The 27,980-nt window shown below is 28.9% G+C and overlaps 1 protein-coding gene across 1 annotated transcript in view; it reads right to left on the reverse strand.

Moving 5' to 3' along the window:
- LOC129958337 (protein dachsous-like) overlaps positions 1 to 27,980 on the reverse strand; it is a 196,228-nt gene that overhangs the window by 37,762 nt on the left and 130,486 nt on the right. Inside the window, exon 3 of the mRNA XM_056070754.1 lies at positions 2,402 to 2,582. Coding sequence (XP_055926729.1) covers positions 2,402 to 2,582 — 181 coding nt within the window. The remainder of the gene's footprint in view (positions 1 to 2,401; positions 2,583 to 27,980) is intronic.

Consider the following 27,980-nt stretch of genomic DNA (forward strand, 5'->3'; position numbering starts at 1 on the left):
TTTCGAGTAAAAAAGTATATATATATATATATATATATATATATATATATATATATATATATATATATATATATATATATATATATATTATTATTATTATTATTTGCAAAATTTATTATTTAATAATTCGGACAATTATCTCCTTTTAAATGATACTTTTAATATTTTCTTGGTCCTTTTTTTATGAAATTTCATTTTTGTCTTTAACTTAATTTGTTTATTTTTTGAAAATATATCCTTTTATTCATTACATTCAATGAACCAGATATTTTGCAACTTTTCTCACCTGTTATGTTGTTGCTGTAGCCATGCACTGGCATTTAGTTCAAAATATTTATTTGAAGATTTAGAAACCAGCAGGAGAGGTCTCTCCAAAACGTTGTCGCATACTTTCTAATAAAGATGTTATCCCTCAGCCATTGCAAAATAAAATTTATGGACCTCGTATAATGCATAAAATACTTTGTATAACAATGGCGTACAATAATTAAGAAATATTGACCTTTAGAGTGAATTCAGCATTTTTACTGAATCTACCATGTTACCCTTGGCGAGATTTTTGGCGATTCATTCCTGGCATATGTTTAACGGTATCCGAAAATCGAATTTGTGTTTTAGACTCGTTTTTCCTAACCGTATGAAATCAAAATTGGATGCAAAACTACAAATGTAGCTGCAAAATAGCGTACCAAATTTGATATATTTAAGTCATTGCATTTTTGACTAATTGTGTTTACATGCTTCTGAAAGTACAGACTGACAGATGCCGAATTCCTTGTTGGATTTGGCACAAAATGTGACAGATGTCTATAATATAGATATCCAATCTGTGTAGCGAATATTATCCATTTAGCTCTTTTCTTTTGTGGTTATCGTGTTAACTGATATTCAAACAACCAGATTTTCTGAACAGATTTTGCTCAAAATTTGATTGAAATCTACACATTTCGTGCAAGGACTATATACCAAATTTCATCCATCTAGATCAAAGGGGTTTTGAGTTATTTTTGTCACAGACAGACAAAGAGACAGACAAACATTTCTTTTAAATGTGATTTTTGTACTTAGGCACCCTAAAACGTGAAGATTCGTCAACATCTCGTGTCGAATTTTCTGATGATTACAATACCTTCTCTATACTTCGTTTACGAGATAGTAAAAAGGGATTCCATTTCGCAGAAATTTTAATTTTCACTAAATTCATAATTTTTAATTTTAAGAAGCGATAAAAGGATAAAATTTTAAATACTTATGCATTACGAATAAATAATGAAACAGCCAATATTTCGGGCGAAAATTAAAATTGAATAACAGTTGCAGGTTTGTTTGAAATTCTCAGGAAACAACGAACTACATGTGAACTGTGAATATCTTCATGTTCGACACATTTGGCTCACGAAATCAAACTCTGTCCACATCTACAAATCGCTGCAAGCTAGAGGCTCGAGAACCATTCGATTCGCAAGCACCTACGTATCTTTATGTTGGAAAACATCGCTGTACATCTTTTGGTAAACTAGAGACGTTTCGACTTCAATTATTTATTCCAATTCGATTTCTATCGAGTCTTGCAAGGATCTTTATTTAGTAATATATCCAATTCATCTTGAATCAAATTTCCGTTCAAATGAAAATATTACTTTTAAACCACCGAAATCAATCTTCGTTACATTCGATGGAGAACGTTTAACAAAATTTTTTAAATAGTATATATACTATGCAGTACGGTACTTCAGTTTCCATTGAATTAAAATAATGAAATAAATTCCTCCAAATGTCTTTTTTACTTCTTTTTTTGCAAAACAAATATATTTAAATAAATATATCGTCACAAAAAACTGTTATCTAACCTTATAGATACAATTGTTCTCCGATGCAGTTGGATGTAATCAGTACTTGTTCAGGGCATCTATTAAAAAAGTGTGAACGCACCCAACCTTTTCTTTTTTCATGTTGATTATATTAAGACTAAACTCTCAACAAATCCACAGAAATGTATTGCTAATATGTATTGTCAAGAAATATAATGAGCCCAGATATTTATCGGTGTTTAAGACAATTGAAAGGATACAATCAAAACTTTGAATACATATGAAGACTGTTGATAGGTGTTTTACAAAAAGTACTATCCATTATAAGAATAAGCAATTTTTTTTTCAACACTGGTCATTTTTAAAGAACTGCAATATGTTTAAATGCTTTAGAGGAATTTTTCCAATGCTTCAAACTGTTCCAGACAGTATATATGAATATAATAAGTGTTACAAAATGCTTCCTATTAATATGATGAAATCTGTTAAGAGTCTGTTTTTTCCCTTCAAAAAATCCTAATGCAACACAAAATAGGTCTTTGAATTTTCAATGAGTATTTTTTACTGAAGTTAATGGAAAGAAAGATTACCTCTATCCGTCGCTAATATCGGAATCTCATAGGAACTCCGCGTTTCGTGATCCAAAGGTCTCGCTATGCACAAGTCTCCACTCACTTGCTGCAGTGTCAAATCTTGCAAAGACATCATACCCTTCGCAAACGTATAATTGACCATCGCGTTCACTCCACAATCAGGGTCTGTGGCCGATACCTGAAAAAGAGAATAATCGTCAAAAACGCACTTTTATTTGTGCAATAAAAAGTAGATTGTTTTATCTTAATTATTTTCTAATTTGTATTTTTTTTTTCAATTATAATTCATTACTTTCAATACTATTCAAACTTGAAATCTATTTTTTATTTTTGTATTTTTTCAAATATACTTAGAGGTGGACCCTGTCTTATAGAAACAAAATTGGATTATTGAATTAACTGACAATTATGTTTTGAAAATATTGCAATAGTATATTGCTATCAATATTGTACAAAATTTGATTACTCCAGCTGATCATGAAGTAAGAAAAGAAAAAAACAAAAACTGTCACATATTCCATCGTTACAAATATGAAAAGTGTATTAAAAAAAAATTCCAATATGATTCTTTAGCTACGAAATTTCCTTTTATTTCAATAACTGACCTGTTCGTCAAATTGCGAGAACTAAATCATAATGAAATTAGAGGATTAATTTATTTGTGAAAAGAATTCAGAATAAAATAGTTCACCATAATCATGCTTAATATTTTAGAAATAAAAGAAAAAAAAAAAAAAAAGATTTATTTTTCCTAACTGGGCAGGCACGCATATATAATTAGTAAAAATGATAATCTATTAAGTTAAATAATTTTGGAATTAAATCTTAACCCTTTGTATCTCTATATCGAGACTGGTTCGTCATTCTTGTTGGATATTATAAAAGCTGTAAAAATTACTACAATAGCAAAAATTTACACACTAATTTTTAGGGATTATAACACATCTATGATTATTTTTTAGCTTCTTACGCATTAAAAGGAACCTTTACACCTACATGCGTATAATAGTGCATCTTTTTACTTTTCGAAATGCAAAGGATTAAGAATTTTAGTTCGGAATATCTGGATATTATTTATTGTATAGTTTCATTCAGCATCCAAAAATTGTCAATGTATTGATGTGCAACACAGTGTTTAAGAAAATTTTCATACTTATAAAGAATTAGATACTTAAGGTTTTGAATAAATCATATTCAAGCTTGCATTCTTATACAATATGTATATTCTTGAATAAGAGAGTGAAATGACTCCATTCCAGAATGATACAATAAATTGTTTCAACCATTCATACAATCTAGCAAAATGAATGAATTTTGCTCATTTTAGGATACTTTCTTCTATTTTACTAATGCAACTTTTCACAAAAAATCATATCAATCCTATTTTAAAAGTTCGAATGAATGATGAATGAATTTAAATAGAAATACAGGATACAAAAACGACCAATAACTTAATTTTTTTTCATGGCTATTATGCAGTTAGCTAATTGAGATGGGAAGTACCCATGCAAGATTCTAAACTTTTGGCTCGAATGATAGCCGCTTGTCAATGAAATGCAACCAATGGCGTTATTTCCCACAAAGCAACTGCCTAAGTCACTGAGTTGACGGAAGTTAAAAGGTGCAGACAGATCAATTAAAAATTGATATCAGCCTACTTACCAAATAAACAAATTCATAAAAGATCTAGATTCTACTAATTAAACAAATTAAGACTGCAATGTAAGTTTGCATTGCGTTTATGAGAGTCATTATAAATGCTGTCATATAAAATGCTGAAATATTTTAATATTCGCCATTATTATATTTTAGTTGATAGCCCCTGAAAATAATAATTTTTCATGTTACATTTGTTTAAAGTTTATCAATATAATTTGATTATTGTATAATTTAGTTGTTTGCACGTGAAGGAATTAATATAGTTAAGCAATAAATATAGTTAATTTTCAAAGGTTTTATTACTTCAGTTATTTTTAATGATATATATATAAAAAAAGCATTTATTCTCAGCGAATTACTAAAATACACCATTTATTGATTACGCAAAAAAAAAAAAAAAAAAAAAAATTTAGAAATGTGAAACTAAGTCTATAAATTATTAAAACAGGGGTTTCATTACCCACAGGTATTTCTGAGAAAAGAATTCAAATTTTAACATTTTGCATCGTTATCGTCAGTTTGTGCGAGCTATTGCCAATTCCACGGCCATATAAACGTTTTATATCCATATATAATACAAACGCGAACAATTTATAAGTGAACAATCAAAGAATATTTGTCGATAAACAACAATTAATAAATTTTTAACTGGTAACTTTGAAATAACTCATAACTAAACTCAAAGTAAGCAACCCCCTCCCCCTTTTCTCTTGATCTGATCTAGTACAATTTACACAATTTGGGTATTTCTACCAAAATGGTATCGGTTAATGTTATCAAAATTCTTAAATCCTGAAGTTATCACATTAAGCGGCAAGTACCGTACTTTGATGTAGGTCAAGAAAATCGCGCTCAAAACAGAATATCCTTGCGGCCGAGCAAACACAAAAATGTCTACCAAAATTTCTAATAAAAATATAGTAAGATAATGTTTTAAATTTTTATTTATGCTTAATTCTTTGAAATGAGCAATAGTATTCGACAATGACATCGGTGGACTATTTTAATCACCATTAGCAGGGGTTGTTTTTTATAATAGATTATAACAATAATTACTACGACACCGGTATTCAATTGTTGTTGAGGAAGATTTAATTAAAAAACTATTTACCAGTCAAATTTGAAATTACTTATTAAGCGAGAAACTAATTCTCACCTCTTAAGGCAACGAAGTTTTCTATCAAATCCTTGATTATTGATATTCATCTTAGGTCAATTTCGAAAGTTTTATATTGCAAAAGATATCACCGAAATAGCAAAGAAGAGATGCCGAGTGTGAGGAAGAAAACATTCTATTTTCCGTTATCTCTGTTGCATTTTCGAAATGAATTTACGTTTCTATATTTTCTCCTACTTTCCGTGGGCCACATAGACTTTGATTGTTTGACCCACTTTGGCTTTTACATTTGATATAGATAATAGCTTTTCACTTAATTTTCCAGAAATCTGAAATATCCATATTAACGGACGTCAAAGAAGAATTGTAACCAGGTAAAAAAAAAAAAAATTCATGGGAATCATGGGATTCATGTATTCAGAATATCATGGGATTGTTATTGTTTGTTGGTTTTTCTGGCGCAAAAATATTTTTGGCCATGCTTCGCCAAGCAAATAGAGTATCATGGGAAGTTTGGACTCGGAAACTTCACATGCATTTTTGTTTAAAGAAAATAAATATTTTCAATGCCTTTTTGTTTAAAGAAAATAAATAAATAAAAAAAATAACACCCAGGCAATCAATATTCAAAGATGTTGATTATTTGGTATAGCATCACTTATATAACTGGACTTTAAAAAGTGGGTTCGTATGGATATTTCCTATCATCTCTTACCTTGATTACTTAAGATAGCAACATCAGAGTTTTCAATTTCTGAATAAGACAAGAAATGATTATTTGATAGTTTGACTTCTTGGTCTAATAGACCTTTCCTCATTCGAAATTACATTTTGTAAATTATTTGTCAACGTCTGAAAAACAATTAAAGCGGCTATTTCACCAAGTTGAGCATAATTCAAACTATTAAATTTGATGAAGACAATTCTTAGAGGCAAACTTTTTCTGAATGTAATAACTCATTCAGTGGAGGACTCCTCGGGAGACCATTTATATATATATATATATATATATATATATATTCCCTAAACATTCCAAAACCCCTAATAATTTTACATCTCTCCACTCATTAAATATTATTATTAAGTTGATACCCGGAATCTCGAAAATCAATCTGAAAATTTCTTTAAATGTCGCGATGATACATATTTGTTCCATTCTGACTTAAAATGTAGTTACAATTTTTTTAGCTAAGTTCGCGAAACTTTAGTTCAACGACTGCTGTCTTGGATGCCGACAATATATATATATATATATATATATATATATATATATATATATATATATATATATATATAAAGCAGTTTCGCGTGAGAAGCTTTCATTTTTCGCTTTATAAGACTGCAACTGAAATTTACTAGTTGCCACATTTGGCGAGTTCTCGCGCGAAAACGAAATTCTAGTTTGGGAAACAATTGAAAAAGTTCATCAATCTCTGAAAAAAAAATCTGAAAATTCTGAATTTCAGAAGGCAAAAATCCAGAATTTCCTGATAAATCTTGAAAATAATCACCTTTTTATTTAGGAATCCTGACACAAACATCACCAACAATTTCATTTATTTGAATCCAAATTACATTTCGAATGCATTGGGAAAATGATTTACTGGAAGTTGCATTATTATTACTCATCAAAATTAATTACTTTAATATGATACGAAGTTTACAATGCATTTTCTCAGACATCAACACCTTTTTTGAAGAACTGGGAGAAGCAGACAGACAGTGAGTGATTTAGTCAATCGAGGAATGTTGGCTCTAATTCATAAATTTGTCGCAATATGACTTAGCCCTTTGCAATTGGAAAAGTAATTCGATGCATAATTATTCACCTAATACAAAGATTTGTTTATAGCTCTGAAAAGTAAATATACATAATTGTTTTTAAGTCGAATTTCTTTGAAAAATTAATCTACATCTTTATACCACTCCTTTTTAACAATCAAGATTGAAAAATAAATAAATAAAACATCAAAATGATGCACCATCTTAAATGATGTGAGAGGCACCATCCGAGAAAAAGGTTAAATTGTGACTAACTTGATTTCGAATTCAAGTTTTTTTTCAATGGATAATCTTGGTGGAGTGAGGAGATCAGAAAATAGGGTCTACCTTAGCTCTTATAGGCTATTCAAAAATGTTTACAATTTATTAGGTTAAAAATAATTAAACTAAACTACATGCACCTCATTATATTAATAAATGATCAGTGTACAATAAATTATATTATGCATGTGTAAAATATATGCGCAAAAAAATCAAATTCATATGGCGATAAAAATCGTAGCCATGTTAGTTTGTGCAAGTCATATTTAATATTGTATTTGAATGAATGTGAGATTTTATTTCATTTCTGTTACATAGTACATATCCCACATATTTGTTGTCCATTATTTTTACTTAAAACACTAAACAAATAAATAAGCTAAATAATTTTTTAAAAAAAATCAATTTGAAGGAAGAATTGAGAGAAAACTTTGTTACAGTAACGAATACTCAAATATAATTCTTGCAAAAAAAAAAAAAAAAAATCTAATATTTGATTCTGGATAATGAAAGAATTTTTATTTTTGTGCACCATGGCTTTTCAGTAGAAATAGTCCATTGTGTACATTGTGTCGCTGAGCAAACTTTTTTCGTAAAGAACTGTTTTTAGAATTATATTTACTTATTTTCAGAGCCTCATAAATAGCATAAAATTATGAAATATGCATTTTTGAAAATTTAATTTTTCCTTTACTTTAAATTAAATGATAAAATAATGATTTCCTTTACTTTAAATTAAATAATTTAATTTTTCCTTTACTTTAAATTAAATAATTTAATTTTTCCTTTACTTTAAATTAAATGATAAAATAATGATTTCCTTTACTTTAAATTAAATAATTTAATTTTTCCTTTACTTTAAAGTGCTATAATAAAATATGAAATTAAATGATTTATTAGCAGTGTTGAAATAGTCATAATTACAGCAATAATTATTCGAATAAAAAGCAAAGGATTATAAACATTCTTAGATATAAATTATCATTTTTCTTTTGTCATACAGATACACTAGGATTTTTTATATTCTTAACTTGTATAAATAATAGCATTAAAATATACACTTCATAAAAATGAGAACAATATATACAATAGACATGTATAAAATGTATATTTCTAATCCTCCGGTCTAATGCGACTTGCTGAATAACAAAATTGCTGGATTTCTCACTTACCGACGTCATTCGTATTTCCTTTTTTCAATATAAAAGTTGTTGTCTTTTTTGGCCGTTTAATGCAAATCAATACATTAGTTATGTACTGTACTGTATATCTTAAAATTCATAGCAAAAAATGAATATAGAGGACTAAAAATATTAAACGTAGGTGATTGGTTATGCACACGGCGTGCAGTGGGATTGTTTGTATGTATTTGGCAACTTGGTATTTGAAACTGTTTCTTAATTTCATTACAGATCATTATTTTGTTAATTAAAATCGATAGTCAAGAGTTTCCTGTAGTTTCTAATGGAATTTATGTAGCTAAAATGCATCGAAATTTGATAAATATGACCTTATTCTCATTTTCAAACAAATTAGTATATTCACACATTTGCACTCTCTTTTTTAGAAAAATTCATGCTTAAAACAAGAATATATCCTAGCACAAATACATAAGCTTTTAATCGAAGAAAAGTAATACATAAATTGTTCCAAGTATAAAAAACAACCCTGTCATGTGTGCAACTTTTTTAATATTTACGATTGTTGAACTCCTTATTATAGTTGAAATCAACGAAACTTTATCACATACTTTCCATTAAAGGTGTTATTCGCCCTTCCACATAAAATTGTGGATCATGGGGCAGGTCATAAGCGCCACGAATGCGCGCATTTATTTTATTATTTTTATTTTACATAGGAGAGAGTATATGACGTAACATATCGTTTGGTTTCATGCCATTAAGTGCGAGTGAGAGTATTTTTTTGGTTTTTATTTATTTATCATTATTATTATTATTTCCCTTTCTCTTTCAAATTCGCGATTTTGAAAATCGATTGGAAAAAGGATGATAAGATAAAAAAGACTTAGATCTAAAAAAGGATGATAAGGAAAACAAACAATTTTCATGAAAGGTTAGCATTCCCACCATCCACCCCCCTTAAATGTAAGATTTTATTTTGATGAACGTATTTTATATACTAAAATAGAACCATAAATGCCAATGAAAAGAGTCGCACTTGCCGGTCTCTACCTTAGGAGATAAAATGAAACGCTTTATCCCAATATAGATCATGGCGCCATCTTACGAGACTTAATGGAATGGTGAAAAGCTTGTAAACGAAAATACTGACAAGATGCTGCTATTTTACGAGAATCACAAAAAAGGGCATATTTAAAAATAAGTAATATGTTAAATATGTAGATGAATTGCTCGAAAAGAAAAAGTAATTTTTGAGCTAAGTCCCTCAGTGAGGGATCTTATTAAAAAATCTTCTAATCTGCTTGCAACAGTTTCTGCTAAAGCGCGCTAAATGAAATTATTCTTCCATTGCTTCCCCGGCAAAAAGTGCTTCCTGCGTCGTGTCATTTTTTGAGTATCTCAAAATTGTTTTGTCACACCATTGAATTTTTACAACATTTGAGGTATGAATAAGATTAGTATTCAAAGGCAAAAATTGAATTTTCAAGACCCAAATCCCTTTATAAGAATATGCTTAACTTTTTATAAAAATAAATAGTTTTCTTTTTATATACAATTATCGGTAACAGACAAATTTCCCTGTCAAGAAAAAGTGACGACAGAAAAAACTGAATATTTCAGTAGATAAATTATTTAAGTTTAGTAAAAAAAATGAATTGGTGTTCAAATAATAATAAACTTATTTTCAATAAATAAATAAATAACCTCTTTCTTTCAAATTTTTCATATATAGAAAGGAGATTGATAAAAAATGTATCAAGAAAATTGTGCAAAAACTAATCTTAAATCCAATAGCGGTTCATTAGCTTAAAAATTAAAAAAAAATATTTGCCAAGAAATTGCAATTCCTTTTGTAAGCTACTTTGTCCATAAGAAAATTAAAATATTTAGTTTAAAGCCACGAATGAAGTTTGTTGCATTTCAAACATATTTAATAGTCAGTATATGATATAAATTTCTAAAAAATATTTCATTAAAAATTATATGAATGTTGAAGTGATAATTCAGAAGATAAAAGTATCAAAGCCAGACACTCTTGAATCTTCTCCAAGTCAATATTTTATTTGATATTCATGTTAGTCCAGAAATGAATATCAATTAAGATGCACAATAAAGAATCTACAATGTTGGTTTTTTTGCAAGTAATAATTAATAATAAAAGGTTTCTCATAAAAGTTTTCATCTGAATTACATTTTAGAAAATTCAATAAATCAGATGTATTTCTATAGTGGCACAAATAATTGAAACTCAAAACTCAGACATGACCAATAAAAAAAAAAAAAAGGATATATATGTAGAGAGAGAGAGAGAGAGAGAGAGAGAGAGAGAGAGAGAGAGAGAGAGAGAGAGAGAGAGAGAGGAAAAAAAGGGGAGTAGCTGCCCTCCAAGATAGGTCTAATCTTTGTATAGCTAAAGTGCCTTTAAATTCAAAGGTCGGGGGAGGGTCTTTGGATGAATCACTAAGCTTTCAGGATCCTCTTGCAGGTCCCAACTTGGCGCTGCTCAAGCTTGTTGATTCAATTCCTGCATTATTTTAATGTATTGTTTTTTTTCTATTTTCTTTGATCAACGAACTGTCCGAGCGAAAAAGAGCAGTGAACATTCGGAATGGAAAAATAAGCAAAAAAAAAAAAAAAGTTACTTAAAAAAATAATTTTAAGGGATGCCCTAATGATCAAGCCACCACTGCCTAAACTCACACTTTTACACAAGTAAACCATCGACAGATTGAAAGTAATGAAGTTAAAATTAAAGTGACTTAAAATGCATAAAAAGTACCAAAAAGTTGTCATCAATAGTATTAATTATTCTTCTACTTTGTATGGCTACTCTGAGCCTTTCATTAAGTAAATGTTTCGTCTATAACTTTCTATTTATTTTCGAATTCACAGAGTGCTTCGCTTTAAAAAAATGAATTTATCAAAAATCGTGCTCGTGTTGGGGGGAAAAAAGCGATCCAAGAGTTTTTCATCGATAATAATTAGAAAAATGTGAATTCGACATGTTCAGCACATATTTTTCTTATTAGCAATAGACATGAAAAATTAAATAACATATGGAAATTGTTTATAGCAGCACAACTCAATTCCGCAATTTTAAAAGCGACGTATGTAAACAATTAATGAAAAATCACAAGGATTTTTTTGGAAGATTTTAAAGGGCACATAACCAAATCTATTGATTTACTATCGCATTTTGGTTTCAAAGTAAGTAATGAAATTTATCCAAAAAAGTAGGGGGAAAAAATCCCACATAAATAGAGAATAGAGTTACTTAGTATGAAAACAGACAGAGAACAAATTCGCAGAGCTTTTCTTCGGTTTCATTACTAACTTTTGCACAAAAACTACGTAACAGATTTACTTGAGCATCAAAATGGCGCATTTTAAAACTTATAAACTAATTATTTATAGGAGTTAAAACGATATGGAATTCATAAACATCTAAAGCATTCTATGGACGTTAAATCCCATTCCCAAAATAATAGGTATCATCTAACTGAATTGTCAAGAAAACTGGGGGCCTGAAAAGATTGCTATGATTTCTTCTCTTAGGCTCTTTGTTATTTACTAGCAAATATTTCGAATGAAATCATTAAATTTTTTGAAAAACTCTTCAATTAACTTATTTTTTAATTAGTAATAGTCATAATATAAAACTTTCCACTTTTTTTTCATTTTTGAGATAAAAATAAGCTTTTTATGATGAAAGTGGGAACGAAAACGAATATTTAAAACAAGAAGCAAATTAAAGGAGAAAAGCAAATTTTCTTCCGATTATTTTAACAACTTCCCATTTTGTAAAATATGGCTTCAACAGTTTTTCACCTACATGCATTCTTATATTTATTTTGGCAGATTAGTAATTAAAGTTTCATAACACAAATAACAAATATGTCCATGTTGTACTAAATACAAGATAAAACTTAAAAGGCTTCGTCTTATTTATTTTATATAAAGATGAAGAAAGCTTATAGGCTATATTTATATATAAAAAAGTGGACTTTAATCTATTTAAATTGGTATCATTGCGGATTGAATTTCTCTTTCCAATGAATTTTTGGGCTCGATATTTTAAGAAAGGCGCTAAGAATTTACTTCTAAAAATAATGTAGCGTATAAAGCGACAACTCGAAGTTAATAAAAATAAATCATAAAATTTATACGGTTCAGTGGTACAATAATAACATCTTCAACAAGTTATTACATGTTTTTCAGAATTAATATCAGTTTTAGAATCAGATCTAAATATTTGAATATTCCCTGCAGACAGGACGGTACTCACTCCCATAGAAGCACTGATTCTAAATGATAAAATAAAAAGCTCTTATTGCCTTTTTTTCCCAGCAGGTATTGTATGAAATCAGAAATCTCTCAATGAAAAATTTAATAAAATTGAGCAATTTTGCGAAAAAGGCATAAATGAAGAAAATAATGTTTCAAACTATGTGTTGCATTTCAATTTACATAAAACTGAAATCCCGAATCAAAATAAGATTCATTCTAGAAAGGTCGCTTCATTTGTCTCTAAAGATATTACATTGAAATTTAGAAGAGGTTCCACTGTGAAGTTTGGCAAGACAATGACAAGCAAGCTTTCAACTTTAAAAGTTACGAAATTACGAAGCAGTTGTTATTAATCAATTCACCTCTTGCCCTTGGAAGTAAATCATCCATGAGTATCTGCAAATGACTTTAGTGCCTTTCGAAAAATATTTCTATCAATCCGTTCAAAAAACTCTACAGACGATGGCGTGAAGCAATGAACCTAAGAATATTTGTTTTTAAAAGTCACATTGAGACAGAGGTAGAGCAAATGTTCATTTAGAGCCACCACAAAGCTTGTGCTAATGTTCCGATAATGAAAAGCTAAAATAGAAGGACAGTTCGAAACAAACAGAATGAAAGACTGAGTTAAGTAAAAACGTTTAAATTACAACCTTCTCTACATTCCTCGACCAGTTTGCAACAGCGGCAAATGCCGCAGGCAAAGAACGGCGTTTTCAATCGGCCGGGAGTACAGGGAAGCAGACAAATGGAAAAAAAAAAGACACTCATGCTTTAACGACTATCACATAATGCGCGTAACATTTGTAGTTATTCTACATAAGGACTTTGTGCCTCGTGCAGGAAAATAGTAGAGTAACAGAGATACGGAATTCTGTGCAAAATGCTCTTACTTCATTGACTCATTTCAAACTGAACTTAATAGGACGGCTTTCTCAAAAGACCCCGAGATGAAACAAATTTATATATGAAGCAGAGACAATCATTTTATTTAACGGCTACTTGAATTTTTTTTAATTTTTTTTTTCTTATCTCCGAAATACTTCTAGATAAGCTTCAAATCGTGACCCAATTGCTAAATTTCACATTATTTTGTCTCTCACGAAAAGAAAAACACTTACTACCTTTGAATAGATATTTATAATATTTCTTTTTACTTTCTCGAATACGAATTATACAAAGAAAAAGTATTGTAATAACAAAAAATTTGAATTCGAGGATTTTGAAGAATCTCCACGTTTCACACCTCTTTGAGTTCGAAATGTGGACTTATAGTATGACACCAAATTTGTAGATATGTATTAAATTTTGATTGAAATTCATTTTGTGGAAATGATCTGTCCTGCTGTTCGAGTAAAATTGAATACGATTACTACAAAACGGAAGAAGCTATATAGAAAAAAATTTGGCTCACAGATTTAGGAAATATACTATGTGGAACCATATCAAATTTGGAATTAAATTCTCCAACGGATTAACCGTCTGTCGGTTTATACTTTTGCATGTAAGTCAAAAACATAACAACTTAGATAAATGAAATTTGGTTCATCGTTTTTACATCTGAAGTATAGATTCTTATTAAATTTTGAACTGTATCTGTCGGTTTATACTTTCTCGTGCATGTAAAGCTATCACACGAAAACTCAATGATTAAATAAAGGAAATTTTGTATTGATCTTGTGACTAAAATCGTAATTCGTTGGCAAATTATGGTTTTAATTTCTGAGAAAAATTCGATTATATATTCGAAAATATATATTCTATTTTCTGTTTCTCGTATATAATTACAGCCCTGCGATTAATCATTAAAGCTACATTAGATTCCTGTGTGCTCCGTGTTTTATAAATATATTCGCCAATGACATGCAGTTTATGCTCAAGTGCCGGTTTCCTTTACTATACTGCAAACAACTCTCATGCATGGAAGACTGAAAACAAGCATCTAACTACTCTTGATAATCACAGTATTGCCCAAGGACCATCATTTTATGCGCAGAGGAATAATACATTTATTAGAGAACAGGCGTGAAAGTTTTGGGGAGACCACTTCAGTTGGTTTCACATTTACAATTAAAGCAAAATTATAATAAGCAAATACTTATGGTATTAACTGAAGCTTCTTAATTTCAAGAGCTACGAAAATCACGAAAATACGAATTTTGTAAGCTACGAAAATCAGGATAAATTTATATACACAATAATAATAATGTAACCCAAACTTGCTTAAATAAAATTAATTAACATATTTATATACACAATTAATGATAATATAACCCAAAAGTGCATAAAACAAATTCATTAATACATTAATTATTATCACTAAAATTTGATTATTTCAAGTATGAACGACAGTTTCATGAAACAGAATGCTACAGCATGCTTTATATGATTCACAAAATTTAACTGATCCAACATTTTGGTCTTCAAATTGTGATCGATTTTCTTGTGCAAAATAATTCCGCCGATAAAAAAAATCCACACCTGTTTATCTCATAATTTTAAAGAATCATACTCGGTTTAAAAATATTTTCTCCCTTATAATTTCATACTGAAAATATTCTAGTTCATTTTATTCTCAATACTTTTTGCGCTCGATTTTATTTTATTTGATTATTTATTGCGTCAGATGAGAATTATCACGATGTTTTTCTGCTTTTACTCTCATTATTAATAATTGAAACTTTTAACTTTGTTTTTACCAATAACATGGATTCTGTGAATAAATAAAAAAAGTACATTTCGTTATGTTCAATATTTACCGAATTACTTTTAAACAGTAACGATTTGGGTAAACCTGGTTTTTTATTGGTAAACTCTCTATACTCTGATAGTCTAGAAATGAATACAATTTTCTGAAAAAGAATTTCATAATAATTCTACTTTCATTGCATTAAATCTATAGTTACCGCAATAAAAATCACATACGCATAGCCAATGCCACGGATTTTTATCCTTTCAAAATCTATATGATTTCAAGTGATTTACAAATCCATCAAAGTTTGTGATTATATTAATATTACCGCTATTAAGGGCTGATTTCTGAGATGAGGATCTTTTGACAATTATAATTTGTTGGATATCGAAAGTGGAATTAATTATTTTAATTAAGTGGAATTAATTGCTTTTTAATCAATAGTTCAATCTCAAATAGATGGTGCCATCTAATTATATGATCGGGAGTATAAAGAAATTCTCCGCATTTTTGGTTTTATCATTTGCTATTGACATAAACTCAGCAATTCAGCACTTCGTTTGAAAAAAAATTCTCGATGAAAAAAAAACGCATTTAAAATGAAAATATGCCTTTTTTTCTTTCTTTTTTGTTCCACAATTATTTTTCAAGCTAAATCCTGTGATACTTTTTTTCCGCGTACAATTTCATGTTAGCTCCGGCTTTGCCCCTAACAATCGTAATTGTGGCGACGAAAAAAATGTAAAGAAAATGATAACCTTGCTTTTCGCAACACTTGATAACTTTTCTTAAGTTTTTGCATTATTTTCGATTTCCTTTCTAGTTTTTACTATTACGCTACTTTTGCTGTTACAGCCCTCGAACATTCCATGTCATCAACGATGAATAGTGTGATCAAACAGAAAAACAAATACAAATATGAAATAAAGAAAAAGAAAGAACGCATCGAGATATATGAAGGAAAGCCGCTTTTGACTCGAGTGGAAAGAAAGGCCTTTTTTCCTGTCTATCAACCGTTTCTTTATTGCTTCAAAAAGTCGAGAGAAGAAAAGAGCACCTAATTGACTCTTACTCTCACGGTAAAAAAAAATAAAGTAAAATAAAAATTGTTCTGGCTGACTTTGGGATATTGACAAGAATTCTTATGTTGCGTTCTATTCATACTGAAATCAAAAATCATCGACATTTTGGGGGAAACGAAAGGACGTTTAGATAGTTAATAGAATTAAAATAGTTATGTCTAGAATTGTGGATATCTCATTCATAATAGCTTCATGGAGAAGGGATTCGTTACCGTAATAAACGAATATGTATCTGCAGAGGATTTTCGCTCCTTTTCAATTACAATCAAAGCAGACACGTTCACAGAATTGGGGGATTTAAATTCGGTTCGATAAGAAAGAACTTTTACTGACATTTCTCTATAAAAATATATTCCAATTATTCTATTTCACAATGACTGAGGATTCTATTATGAGACCGAGAAACTTTTTTTTCTCTACTGCAATGTCTAGAAATTCAATGAGAAAATAAAAAAGAATCAAAACTTTGTATGACTTGTATTTAAATAGAGGCAAAATTGCGTTATTCAAAAAGATACAAAGTAAATGGCAGAAAAGTAAGTAATGAAAATTTATTAATTTCTTCCACACAATTACATGGTAGGTTGGACTAAACTAGAACTATAAACCCAATAAAAGGGAAAAAAATTATGAACATAATTATTCTATTAAAATACAAAGATAAGGTATAAGTACTGAGCAAATGCGCTATATAAAACTATATATTATTCTAATTTGGCAAAAACATTCAAGTATTGTCTTTCTATTTATAATTATTTTATGCTCATATTTTGATGACAGCTTTGCTCCAACCTCTATACTAGAAGCTACATTGCCATCAGATAAATCAGGGCAGTAAACATTCTGTTTTCATTAAAATCATGTCTAATTAATCTTCTTAAAATCGAAATTTGCCAGGTTATTTTTTGCGGAGTTCGTAAATGTTATTTTATTATTTATTTTGGAAAAAGATTATATTACCTGGCTGTTAAATAACTTCTTTATATCAATTCTTCAGTAATGATTTGCAAGAATTTTATTTTCCGTAAAATGACAAGATACTCTACAGAATGAAATAAAATGAAAAACTATATATGTGCTATTAATTACATTATATATTAATAATAAACCCGTTGAGCTACTAAATGATAATAAAAAATATTTTTTACATAATAAATATATTTCAACTTAAGAATTACGAGCTGCCAATTAATCAGTGATCCCAATTAACTACCTATTTTAGCGCCTTAAACGGAATGCTCAACATAATCGATTTAAAAAACAATCGTTTACAAAAATGATTAAAAGCATTGATTTTAGAAGATTTTAGGAAAAACTGCGTAATATAGCAGCTAAGCTAATATCAAAATACTCCAACAACAACAGATCACTCGTTTTTCAAAACAATGCTCACTAAATTTAAAAATCATTTATAAAATAACATAAAACTTCATAAGTAAACTGTCAAGATATTAATTTCCTTTCACTGGACATTATTCACTCCTTTTCATCCATAATTGATTTTTAAAAAAATCAATAACTATTTATGTTGGCTTCTAAAAAAGTTTCTTATTCAAATAGATCCCTTAATGCTTAACATGTAACTCTAAGCCTTTCCAAAAAGTAAAACATCTTATGGTACTCTATTTATTTTATTTAAATTAAATATTTTTTAATGTCAGTGGACTTATTAGAAGTTGATTAAAGATTAAATTTCTATTAACGGTACACAGGTTAACCTTAACCGCATTTCAAGACCTTTTGCAAAAAGTACGATAAAAAATTCAGGCCAGCAAATGTAATCTTTAAAAAAAAAGATACATCATGAGGAAGGGGGAAAAAAAAGTCATATTTAAAAAAAAAAAAAAAAATCAGGAATGTATATGGAAATTTCTTGCAAACACAAAACAGAGGTTGAAAAAAAAATTATGATTTTCACTTTAAAAAAAATAATTTTCCCCTAAAAAACATTTAATCTGAAAAAGAGAAAAGATAGAAAGAGAAAAAGAAAAAAAGAAAGGTGAGCCTAAAATTTATTTTCAGCTTTCAAAATTAGATAGATTTCGATTTCTGAATATTTTCAAAAAGGCCTTTACAACTCTACCGAAATTTAGCTTGAAATTTTAAAAGATTAACGATTTTATTATTATTATTATTATTATTATTATTATTATTATTATTATTATTATGAAGCCAGAGCAAACATGAAATTTCAGTCAAATAAGCATTTCGGAAACTGTTTTTTCCACCGATTGAAATCAAACTTTCACACAGAACTATAATAATAATAGTAATAAGATCATATACCAAATTTCATTTATCTGTGATGTATCTTTATCTTCTGTAAAGATACACCACATGGTATTGTATGGTGTAGCTTTATCTTTATCTGTATCTGTTATCTTTATCTTCAAATACAGCGTTTTCGCGGTATTGCGTTTTTATGCAATCTAATGTACACACCGACAGACTTTCAGTCCTTAGATGGATTTTCTTCAAAATTTCAGAGGGATCTACAGTTTAGGAGCTAACTGTGTACCAAATTTCATTTATATGTCGTTGTATCTTTCATTCATCACATTTATATGCTTAAGAAATTACAAACTGATAGATGATCAACTCTTAGCAGATTTGGTTCAAAATTTCAAAGCGCTTTTGAGTTATACAGGCACATAATATTCCAAGAATGTGATTTTATGATTTCGAGACATCTCAAAGTCGAATTTTTCGAGAATTACTAAACTTTTTCTTCGTATATGAGAAAGTGCATTATATTGTACTTACATTATTTAACGAATTACTCGCAAAAGCAATGTAAAACTATTGGTTATGGTTTGAGGTTATCAGTAAACTAGTTTGCCAGTATTCTTATCCCTATTTCAGTTTGCACAGTTCAAAAATTCGTCAGTAAAGGGATTGTTTTCGTTTGATGCATCTTCCAAAGAAAATACTGAAATAGGTCATGAAAATATAGGAGAATTTAATAAAATTCAAACAAGAATTTTCCTCTTCAAAACATGTTGTTATCCAAGAAAACTGTCCGAAGAAGTTTGTGGTACAAAAATGCTTAGTATTAGGCCTATACTCTAAAATCTAAGTTCTGGAATTATCTTGTGTCAGAAAAACATGAATTGTTTTTTTACCTTTCCTATATGTTTCAAAATATCACTTGAACGATTGATTTCATGAACAATATTTTAATTACAAATCCAAACTAAAATAAATTTACTATTATTTGAAATCAAAACCAACTTAGTAACTTAAAAAGTCAGTTACAAGCTTTCGAAAAACCACAAATATCTCAAAAAGTTAAGAAAGTTGTGATTTTTCGTTGGCTGTCGTTGAATATCTCCTAAAATAAGAGGCTGCAGCAAATCTCGTACGGAACGATATTAGAGATGAGTAAATTTTTTTATAAATGAAGAACAATAGGCCGTTCATAAGACCATATAGATCACGAAGAGAAAGCTGTGATCACAAAAATGCATAACGAGACTGATGAGCAATGACTCATCACAAAATTGATGAAGTGAATTTGTAACCAGATTTAATTGTTCTTCATTACAGTCTATAAAATAACTCTAATATTATTGATCAGCACTTCTACTGTGGGTATAGTACTTTCACTTGAGAAAGCGGGCATTTTGAAAAGGTCAATAGATCGGGAAGCTTCACGCAAATCATAACTATTCAACACAAACTGCCTTTTTTCTATGAAACGGACTATTTTATCGATTGCAAGTGTGCTTATTTAATATGCAAGACATGGTAAACTTCAAAGAAAAAATCGATCCAGTAGGTAAAAAGAAATTCGTAGAAGATGGATATTTCAAAAGAAGATGTACAAACAAGTTACTACCTAGAATTGGATCTGAACAGACCTTTGTTAAGATGATGAAAAGATCTGGCGGATTCACTCAATGCCCTATGATCATAAAAAGTATTTTCGCGCCATAGACTTTTAGGATGATCCTCTTTATTAATATCTGTAAAGAAGTTGGTAACTAGTGAACAGCATGTGCTCTGCTCTTATTACTGAAGACAATGAAGTCAAATAGTTACAGTAGCGGTTTCTCAAAACACACCATTCCCTGTTAGCACAAGATGTTGCATGATATTGCTCTATATTCTGAAAGCCGTGCAATGTCGTGAAGATATCATAACAATATTGTAGGGTATCTTATGCTATTAGTTTCTCCATAAATGATGTCTAGAAATGATAATAATAACGGCGGTTGTTAAATGTCTTCTTTCACACGACATAAGCTACGAAGGAATCTTCAGAATTGCAATGGCAACTTTGGAAATGTTAAATTCAAACACACACACACAAAAATGATCACACTTATTTCTATTAAGAGCAATGTTAAAATAGAAAAAAAAAATTAATGAGGATCCAATAATCCTCTTCAACAGAACCCTAGAATTTCTGCATATGATCTCAATATATTGCACTACCGACTTTTTTACAATCAATCTAGCACGTTTAATCCCAACCGTAGACGCAGAACGATTTCGTACCAAGTTCAACAAAAGTTAGGATTTGTAATGGGGATGGGGCTAAAATGGAGCTGGGTACCTATTTCATTTATCATCTTCCCCGCAAAATAGAAAGAAATGCAGCTCCTGAATTTCTTTTTAAAATGATATCTTGCGACTTCAAGCAAGGCGGATTAAGAATGTCAGAGGCCCCTGACTCTGAAGCTCTTTGGGGCCCTCTGAAAGAATCATACATATGAAATTGTAAATTTTGACTTCTTACATATAATTTTCTAAATTAATTTCACATATATAAATTCATAATAATTATTTTTATTAACAATAATTTTATTTTATAACTGTTCTATTTTATTTTAATTATCTAAATAATTTATTTAGTTAATATTTGCTTATAATTAATATGCTTTGAAGTCAGTTGATGATCTTATAATATTTAAATCTATAATTTACATCAATACATATTAAGTAAAAGCGGGATAACTTATTTTTCGTTGTATAAACGAAAGACTTTTTCCTAACAAAATTTTGTTCATTGTAATAGCTAACTAAATAAATACAATGGAACCATAACCGCTTAACAACCATAATTTTTTATTGAATTTTACTCGAAGGGCGAAACACTTGTTAAGGAAAAAAGTTCCATGCCGGAAAAAAACCCCAACTATTTTTTATATCTTGAGGGTAACTGTTGTATGTTTTCTTGAAATACTGATCAGCGGAGAGCGCTTGATTAATACTTCAAATACTTCCGTGCAAGGTTTGCTCTAAGCGTTTTGGTTTAGAGATACTCAACGATTTTCGCAATCTTTCAGAAATTCATGATTTTTTGATAGCCTATGTATCAAGTACTTTTTTAACTAATGAGCTGATTTTGATCTCAAACAATAACAAATTTATTCTAGTTTGGATTTATAACTTCAATGTTTTCTGTAAAACCAACCGTTCAAAAAATATTTTAAAAACATATAATAAATGCAAACAAAACTGATGTTTTCCTGACAACAGGTGGCACATCAAAGTCGAAAACTTCGGATTTTAGAGTACAAGCTCAAAAATAACTACACTTCAAAAAATGAAAACTGCGCGATATACCGAAACGCGCAATTCTACGGAATTATTACGTGTGATAGCTGTGAAACTTATACGAATTTTGTGTCTACTATTCAAAAGGTACAGAAGTGTATTCATTGAGTTACTGATGGAATTAATAAAAAGATAAATAAAAAGGAATTTTCAAATTATTTGCTTTTGCTTCCGAGTATTACATTTACCTCATATGACTGAAATGTCTGAACTTTCCAAACACAAGATTCAAGAGAAAAATTCTGTGAATTAGAGAGAAACAAGTTTAAATTAGATAAATCTATATGGAAAGAAACAATATTTCTGGTAACTCCAGAAGACAGTATATTTGGCCTAAGCTCGATAAGTGATCTTTCACTAACGTATTCTTCATTTAAAAATGTGGGCGCCAAACATAAGATCTCGAATACCTGGACAAAAATGATACTCATTCGCAAATCCAGTCTTTATAACAAGACTAATAAATCTCTATAAAAAGTTGGCAAAATGATAAAATTGGATTCAGAAAGCCTTGAAATGTCACCTGACAGACAAAACAGTCAACTTTTTTTTAATGAGATAAAAAGGATGTTCCTAAAGCATATAGTATTTCAATTTATTCATATAAAAACTGTTTCAATTGAGATTGCTATTTCGTCTACTATTGAACTTTTAAAATAGCTGGATTTCAATCTTTGTTTCCATCAGAACCTTAAGTCTTAAATAAAACCTATATAGAAAAAACATTACTTTTAATCTTTCATCAACCAATGTCAGATATAATTTTTTTAAGAAAGTATGAAAATTTAGCTTGGTAACTAAATAACCTACACATTTTTCAAATGACAATGAATGGATTTCGGACACTATATACAGACACTTGAAGAAATAAAAATATTAATTCTGATTATCATTATTTACTTGGCAGATGCAAAATTGATTGAAAATATATCTTTAAAAATTAATTTATGCAGTCGATGAAGCTAACATTTAGATATAATCTACAAATGGTTCTTTATATTGCAGATTATATTATATATAAGAGTTAATACTTGCATAATCACTGGAAGTTTTCTGCAAGTCGCCTGTAAGAGTCATAACAAACCATTCAAGCGCCAATTTCCACCCCAACCCCTTGTTTTAGCGCTCAGAGTTTATTAACTCTACGGAGAAAAATAACATCATTGGAAGAAAAAGTGTTAACTCGGAAAAAAAGTTTAACTAAAAAAGTTAATAACTCGATAGTAAAATTCTTGAATACATTCTAACAGTTTCTCTAAAACATCTTGTACATATGTATATAAGTTTAATAAAACAATTTTGTAAAAACACTCAAAATATAAATATTTTTAGTTAAATTATTTTCTACATTTAATATTTAAATTTTAATTCAGTATTATAAATATTATGGAATCTTCAAATCATTTTTTTTTTCAAATTTGCTATAAGGAAACTCCACTGAAATGGGATCAATATTAAAGGAATTGATTAACTGATAATTAAGTGGAAAAAATATTCCGAATGAGTAATGTCATAGAGAACCCATGAGTACAAAATTTCAAATTTCCAACATATAAGAAAATGAGAAAAATAATCCATAACAAAATTATATCTTTACAAACATAAATCAAATCTTTATTCTTCTCACATTAACATTTTTATACGTTATAGATAGACTGAATAAATTTTTATTCGAAACAGTATCAGATGTTTCACGAATACATGACATCATAAAGATATAAAGCATTTTTTTAATCAGATGAAGACTCAAAAGTGATATTTGTCAGACTAATTGCAAGCAATACTTAGTTTGGAAGATAAAATATGTTCCAGAGATAACAACAAATGAAATACAAAATATAATATACGTTTGTAACTAATGCTCAGAACAGAACAACATTTCGACAAAAAATTATCTTTGACTTGCAATAATGCAGCAATTTGGCTTCCAATGAAACATCTTTGTTTCGAAACATCACTCGTACTTCAGTGGAAAAATAATTTTTTTTTTTTTTTTTTTGGAGATTGTTTCCAGCAGATGAAAAAAATGTATAAAGCAATCGATATTCCATTGAATAAAACCACCTTGACACTTAAAATTAATTTTGATGTTAATTTTCAAGCATTTCAAAACATCAGTTATTTTTGAGTGATTTCACGAAAAAGGAGTCCTAATGAGCGCTGGTAATGAATACGAGCTACCAAAAGGAGTGTTCATCCTTCATAGTAGAGCAGCACCTAAGATATCAAGGATTCATGTTTTATTCATTCTGAAGAAAGAATAAAAAGTCATACACCTTCGTTGGATCCTTCATCTCGCAAGCATTCAAGGTTGGCAAGTAAGAGCACGGACGCGCCAGATCAGCCACCAGATAACGGACCAATTAACACTTAACCGTACGGTATATTATGCTCATGCGCATTGAGGAGATTTATTAGTTTAATTAAACATTTAACATTTTGGGTATACACCCTTGAATGTGTTGTTAGGACGGGATGCATGGATAAGGTATCAAATGAGATGACGCTTGAACAATTTGGCACGCTCTGAGAATATTTGCAAAAACCATTTTCTAAGAATGGAAAGATCTCATTGAACTGAATAACTCATGAATTGGTACGCAGTTTACAGATGATTTCAAAATGACATTATGAAGACACGTCTTCTCTCTCTCTAAAAAAAAACATGAGATTTCAGTTGACTCGAAATTTGTACTTTACAAAAACAAACCAAAAATTCTTCTCAAAAATGCTTATTTATATTACCAATTGAGGTCAGATTTGTCCAGTCCAAAAGATACTATTAGATTTGTATTGAGTTTGCACGCAAAGGATTCATCAACTAAGATAAAACGTTCTTTTCCGATTTCATCATTGCTGTTAATGGAATAGTTGGAGTGGGGAATATTGTGTTAAAATAAATTCATGATTTTTTTTTTTTTTTTTTTCTGATTTAAAAATGCACTGTCAATCTGTTTCATAGTATTTGAAAGTGACATTAACAACACCGTACAATTGGTAAAGCTTGATTTCTTAAAATTTTAATTGTTTTTGTGTCCTTTCAAATATATGTCACATATATATATATATATACAGCAGAATCTACTAATGAGAATTGTGCTGTGTGTGGAGAAGGAGTAATGTCTCAATGTGTCGCTCGTCCTAAAATTTTTTGTTTGTTTTGTTCAACGATTGAAATAACTTTTTCGTTAAACTACCAGATAAATAATTAGTAATTATTAGTAATTTTTGACTCTGAAAATGAAAAATGAAGAAACCAATACACTACTACAGTAAGGAAAAATGTAAATTATTGGAGAAATAAAATCAGCCTATATTTTGGTTTAAAAAATTGATAAAATTAATTAATTCAATTTACTGATCAGTCGTTCCATAAAAAATAAAACTGTTAATGTCGTCAAAAAAGAAATCCTGTGTTCCTTGTTTCAATAAATATTTATTCAAGATCAAAGATTAATAATTTTTAGTTTGACTTGGACATTTTTCGATATCAACAGATAGAACGCAAGACAAACTTGTCCTGTTATTTTTATTGAATACAGAAATAATTGATAAAAAATAAATTTTCGACTTACGATTATTTAAAAGAAAATATTTAAACCAATTTTTAAGCATTATTAATTATTATTTAAGCAATTTTGCAATCAAGCATTATTTAAAGCAATTTTGATTAGTGAGAAAAAGAAGTAGCGAGCTTCAATTTACTGCTTTCAATACTAACTTATTTTTTTAAATTGTACCTTACTACTTACTAAAACTGATTTAATAGTAAAATTCCTTAAACATTGATCTGTTTACTATATTTGATTATATTTTTTAGTTAGAAGATTTTTTGGAATTCAAATACTGAAATTCCATTGTTTCTGCATAAATTTAGAAATAATTCCAAAATATTTCAAATATCTTTCAAGAAATAGTTTTTGTAATTACTAAGCATGAGCATATTGAATTGAATTGATCACAAGATTCTAATTAATTAGTTATTTTTTATTATTTAATTAAATAACTACCTTCCTGCATCGACTAGTCGATTCAACAATCATAAACTTTTATTAATAATATAGTTTCAGCAATTAAAGTTAAAATTCTTCACGTTTAAATTTTAGTAAGTTAGAAGCAAAATTTGCAATAATAAAAATCAAGAAATGAATTAGGAAACATAGAAGAAAACAGTGAATATATATATATATATATCACATTAGATGGATTTTCTGTATGTAATGAAGTTTAAATTTAATTCCTTATAATTAATTCTTAAAAAAATTTTAGGCAGAAGTATTTTTTAATAATTCTTTAATACTGGATGATATTTAAGATTTTTCCTGATTCAGCAATGAATAATTCAAATGATAATAATTAAATTACTCAGCTAATAATTATTTATACATTCAAATTAATTAAAATTCAAAATAATTAAGTACGCTTTTAAATAAAACATATCATTTAAATGATTAAATACTTGAATCAAAATTCTAGAATATTTAACTAATCTCGGTGGATAACAAAATGTATACATGACAAAAAATACAGTATCTATAAAAACAATATATGAATAATTTACAAAATAAACGAAATGACATTCATGAACTATAAAAATAGCTACCACATAACGTGAAAGAAATGTATAGGTCTAACTCAAATTTCATTACATTTCGGACAGAAATTTGCAGTTTTGCGGAAAAATGTATAGATGTCGGGCAGGTATAATTTTAATGTTTTGCACTTTTTAGCATTTTCTAAGAAATTTAAAAATTAAGGAATTGAATAAATTTTAAACGACCATTGATTTATATTTTAGAAATTATGTTTGAATAACTACCATTCACTGTGCATGGCACTCTTCTAAAGTTCTTCAAGACTTTTTTGACGTTATTTCCTGTCCTTATGTTGAATTCTGTTTACGCTGGAATTTCTTTCGAGAAAGTAATTGTTTAGCCTATACAAAAGTGCGAATTCAAAACAAGACAGTAAAATCCTTTTAGAAATACTATCTCATTACATTATATATATATATAATGTAGTTTGGATTGGATTTAAAAAGATATTTTCAATCCCTCTCAACACTTGTATTCATTTTTGCCCTTTTTTACTTTCACAACTCCAAGCATATGAAATTAGAGATGGAAATAAATGTGAAATTTATATAGTAAGAAATTTAAGCGGTTTATTGATTTAAAGTAGTCATAAAATATTTTCCACTGTAAAATTAAGATTTTATTTGCTACACGATTTGGTATATTTCCTGAGGGTTAAAAATTTTACTGCTTTCACCCTACTTCGCCACCTTTTTTGTTGTTAGATTTGATATTGTTCATTCAGGTGCACTCATAAAAAAAATGAAAAGATACTGACAGAGGTTAATGCTTTTGAAATGAAAGAAATGAGTCAATAAACCATTTTTATTAACGTATTAAAAACAGATTTTTTTAATTCTGTTTGATTCTTCACGTACAGAACACGAATACAATTATTTATACAATTAAACGAATTTATTAATTGATATTTAAGTTGAAAAAATATTTAACTCTCACAGAGAATGCACAAAGATACAGAATTTCAAAACTCTAACATATCCGGAAGAAACGATTGCAAAATACTACTTTTACCTAAATGAAACAAAATATGTTAATCTTGCGGTGGATTTTCTCCTTCCAATTTTCTCGCACTCCTAAACAATATAGCACGCTCTTTTCATTTCTTCTTGTATAAATTTGCATACGCAGAATGTATTGCGAGAGGGGAGTGGAGAGAGAGAGAGAGTCACAGCCCAAAAACGAGTTCTGAGAGAGAGTCACCCCCCCCCCCTCTCCCTTCCGGGTATAGAGCACTTCGTTTACAGTGACACAACGTTTTATGTTTCTTATTTCAATGAATAAAACCAAGTACGCATTTCGGACTGAATGCTTCCTTTCGATTCAAAATTTGGTATAGATAAACAAATTTAGTCTTTTTGGTTGTCGCGCATATATATAAATCAATATATGGTAAACCT

The sequence above is a fragment of the Argiope bruennichi genome, chromosome X1, assembly GCF_947563725.1.
Source record: "Argiope bruennichi chromosome X1, qqArgBrue1.1, whole genome shotgun sequence".
Lineage (NCBI taxonomy): Eukaryota > Metazoa > Arthropoda > Arachnida > Araneae > Araneidae > Argiope > Argiope bruennichi.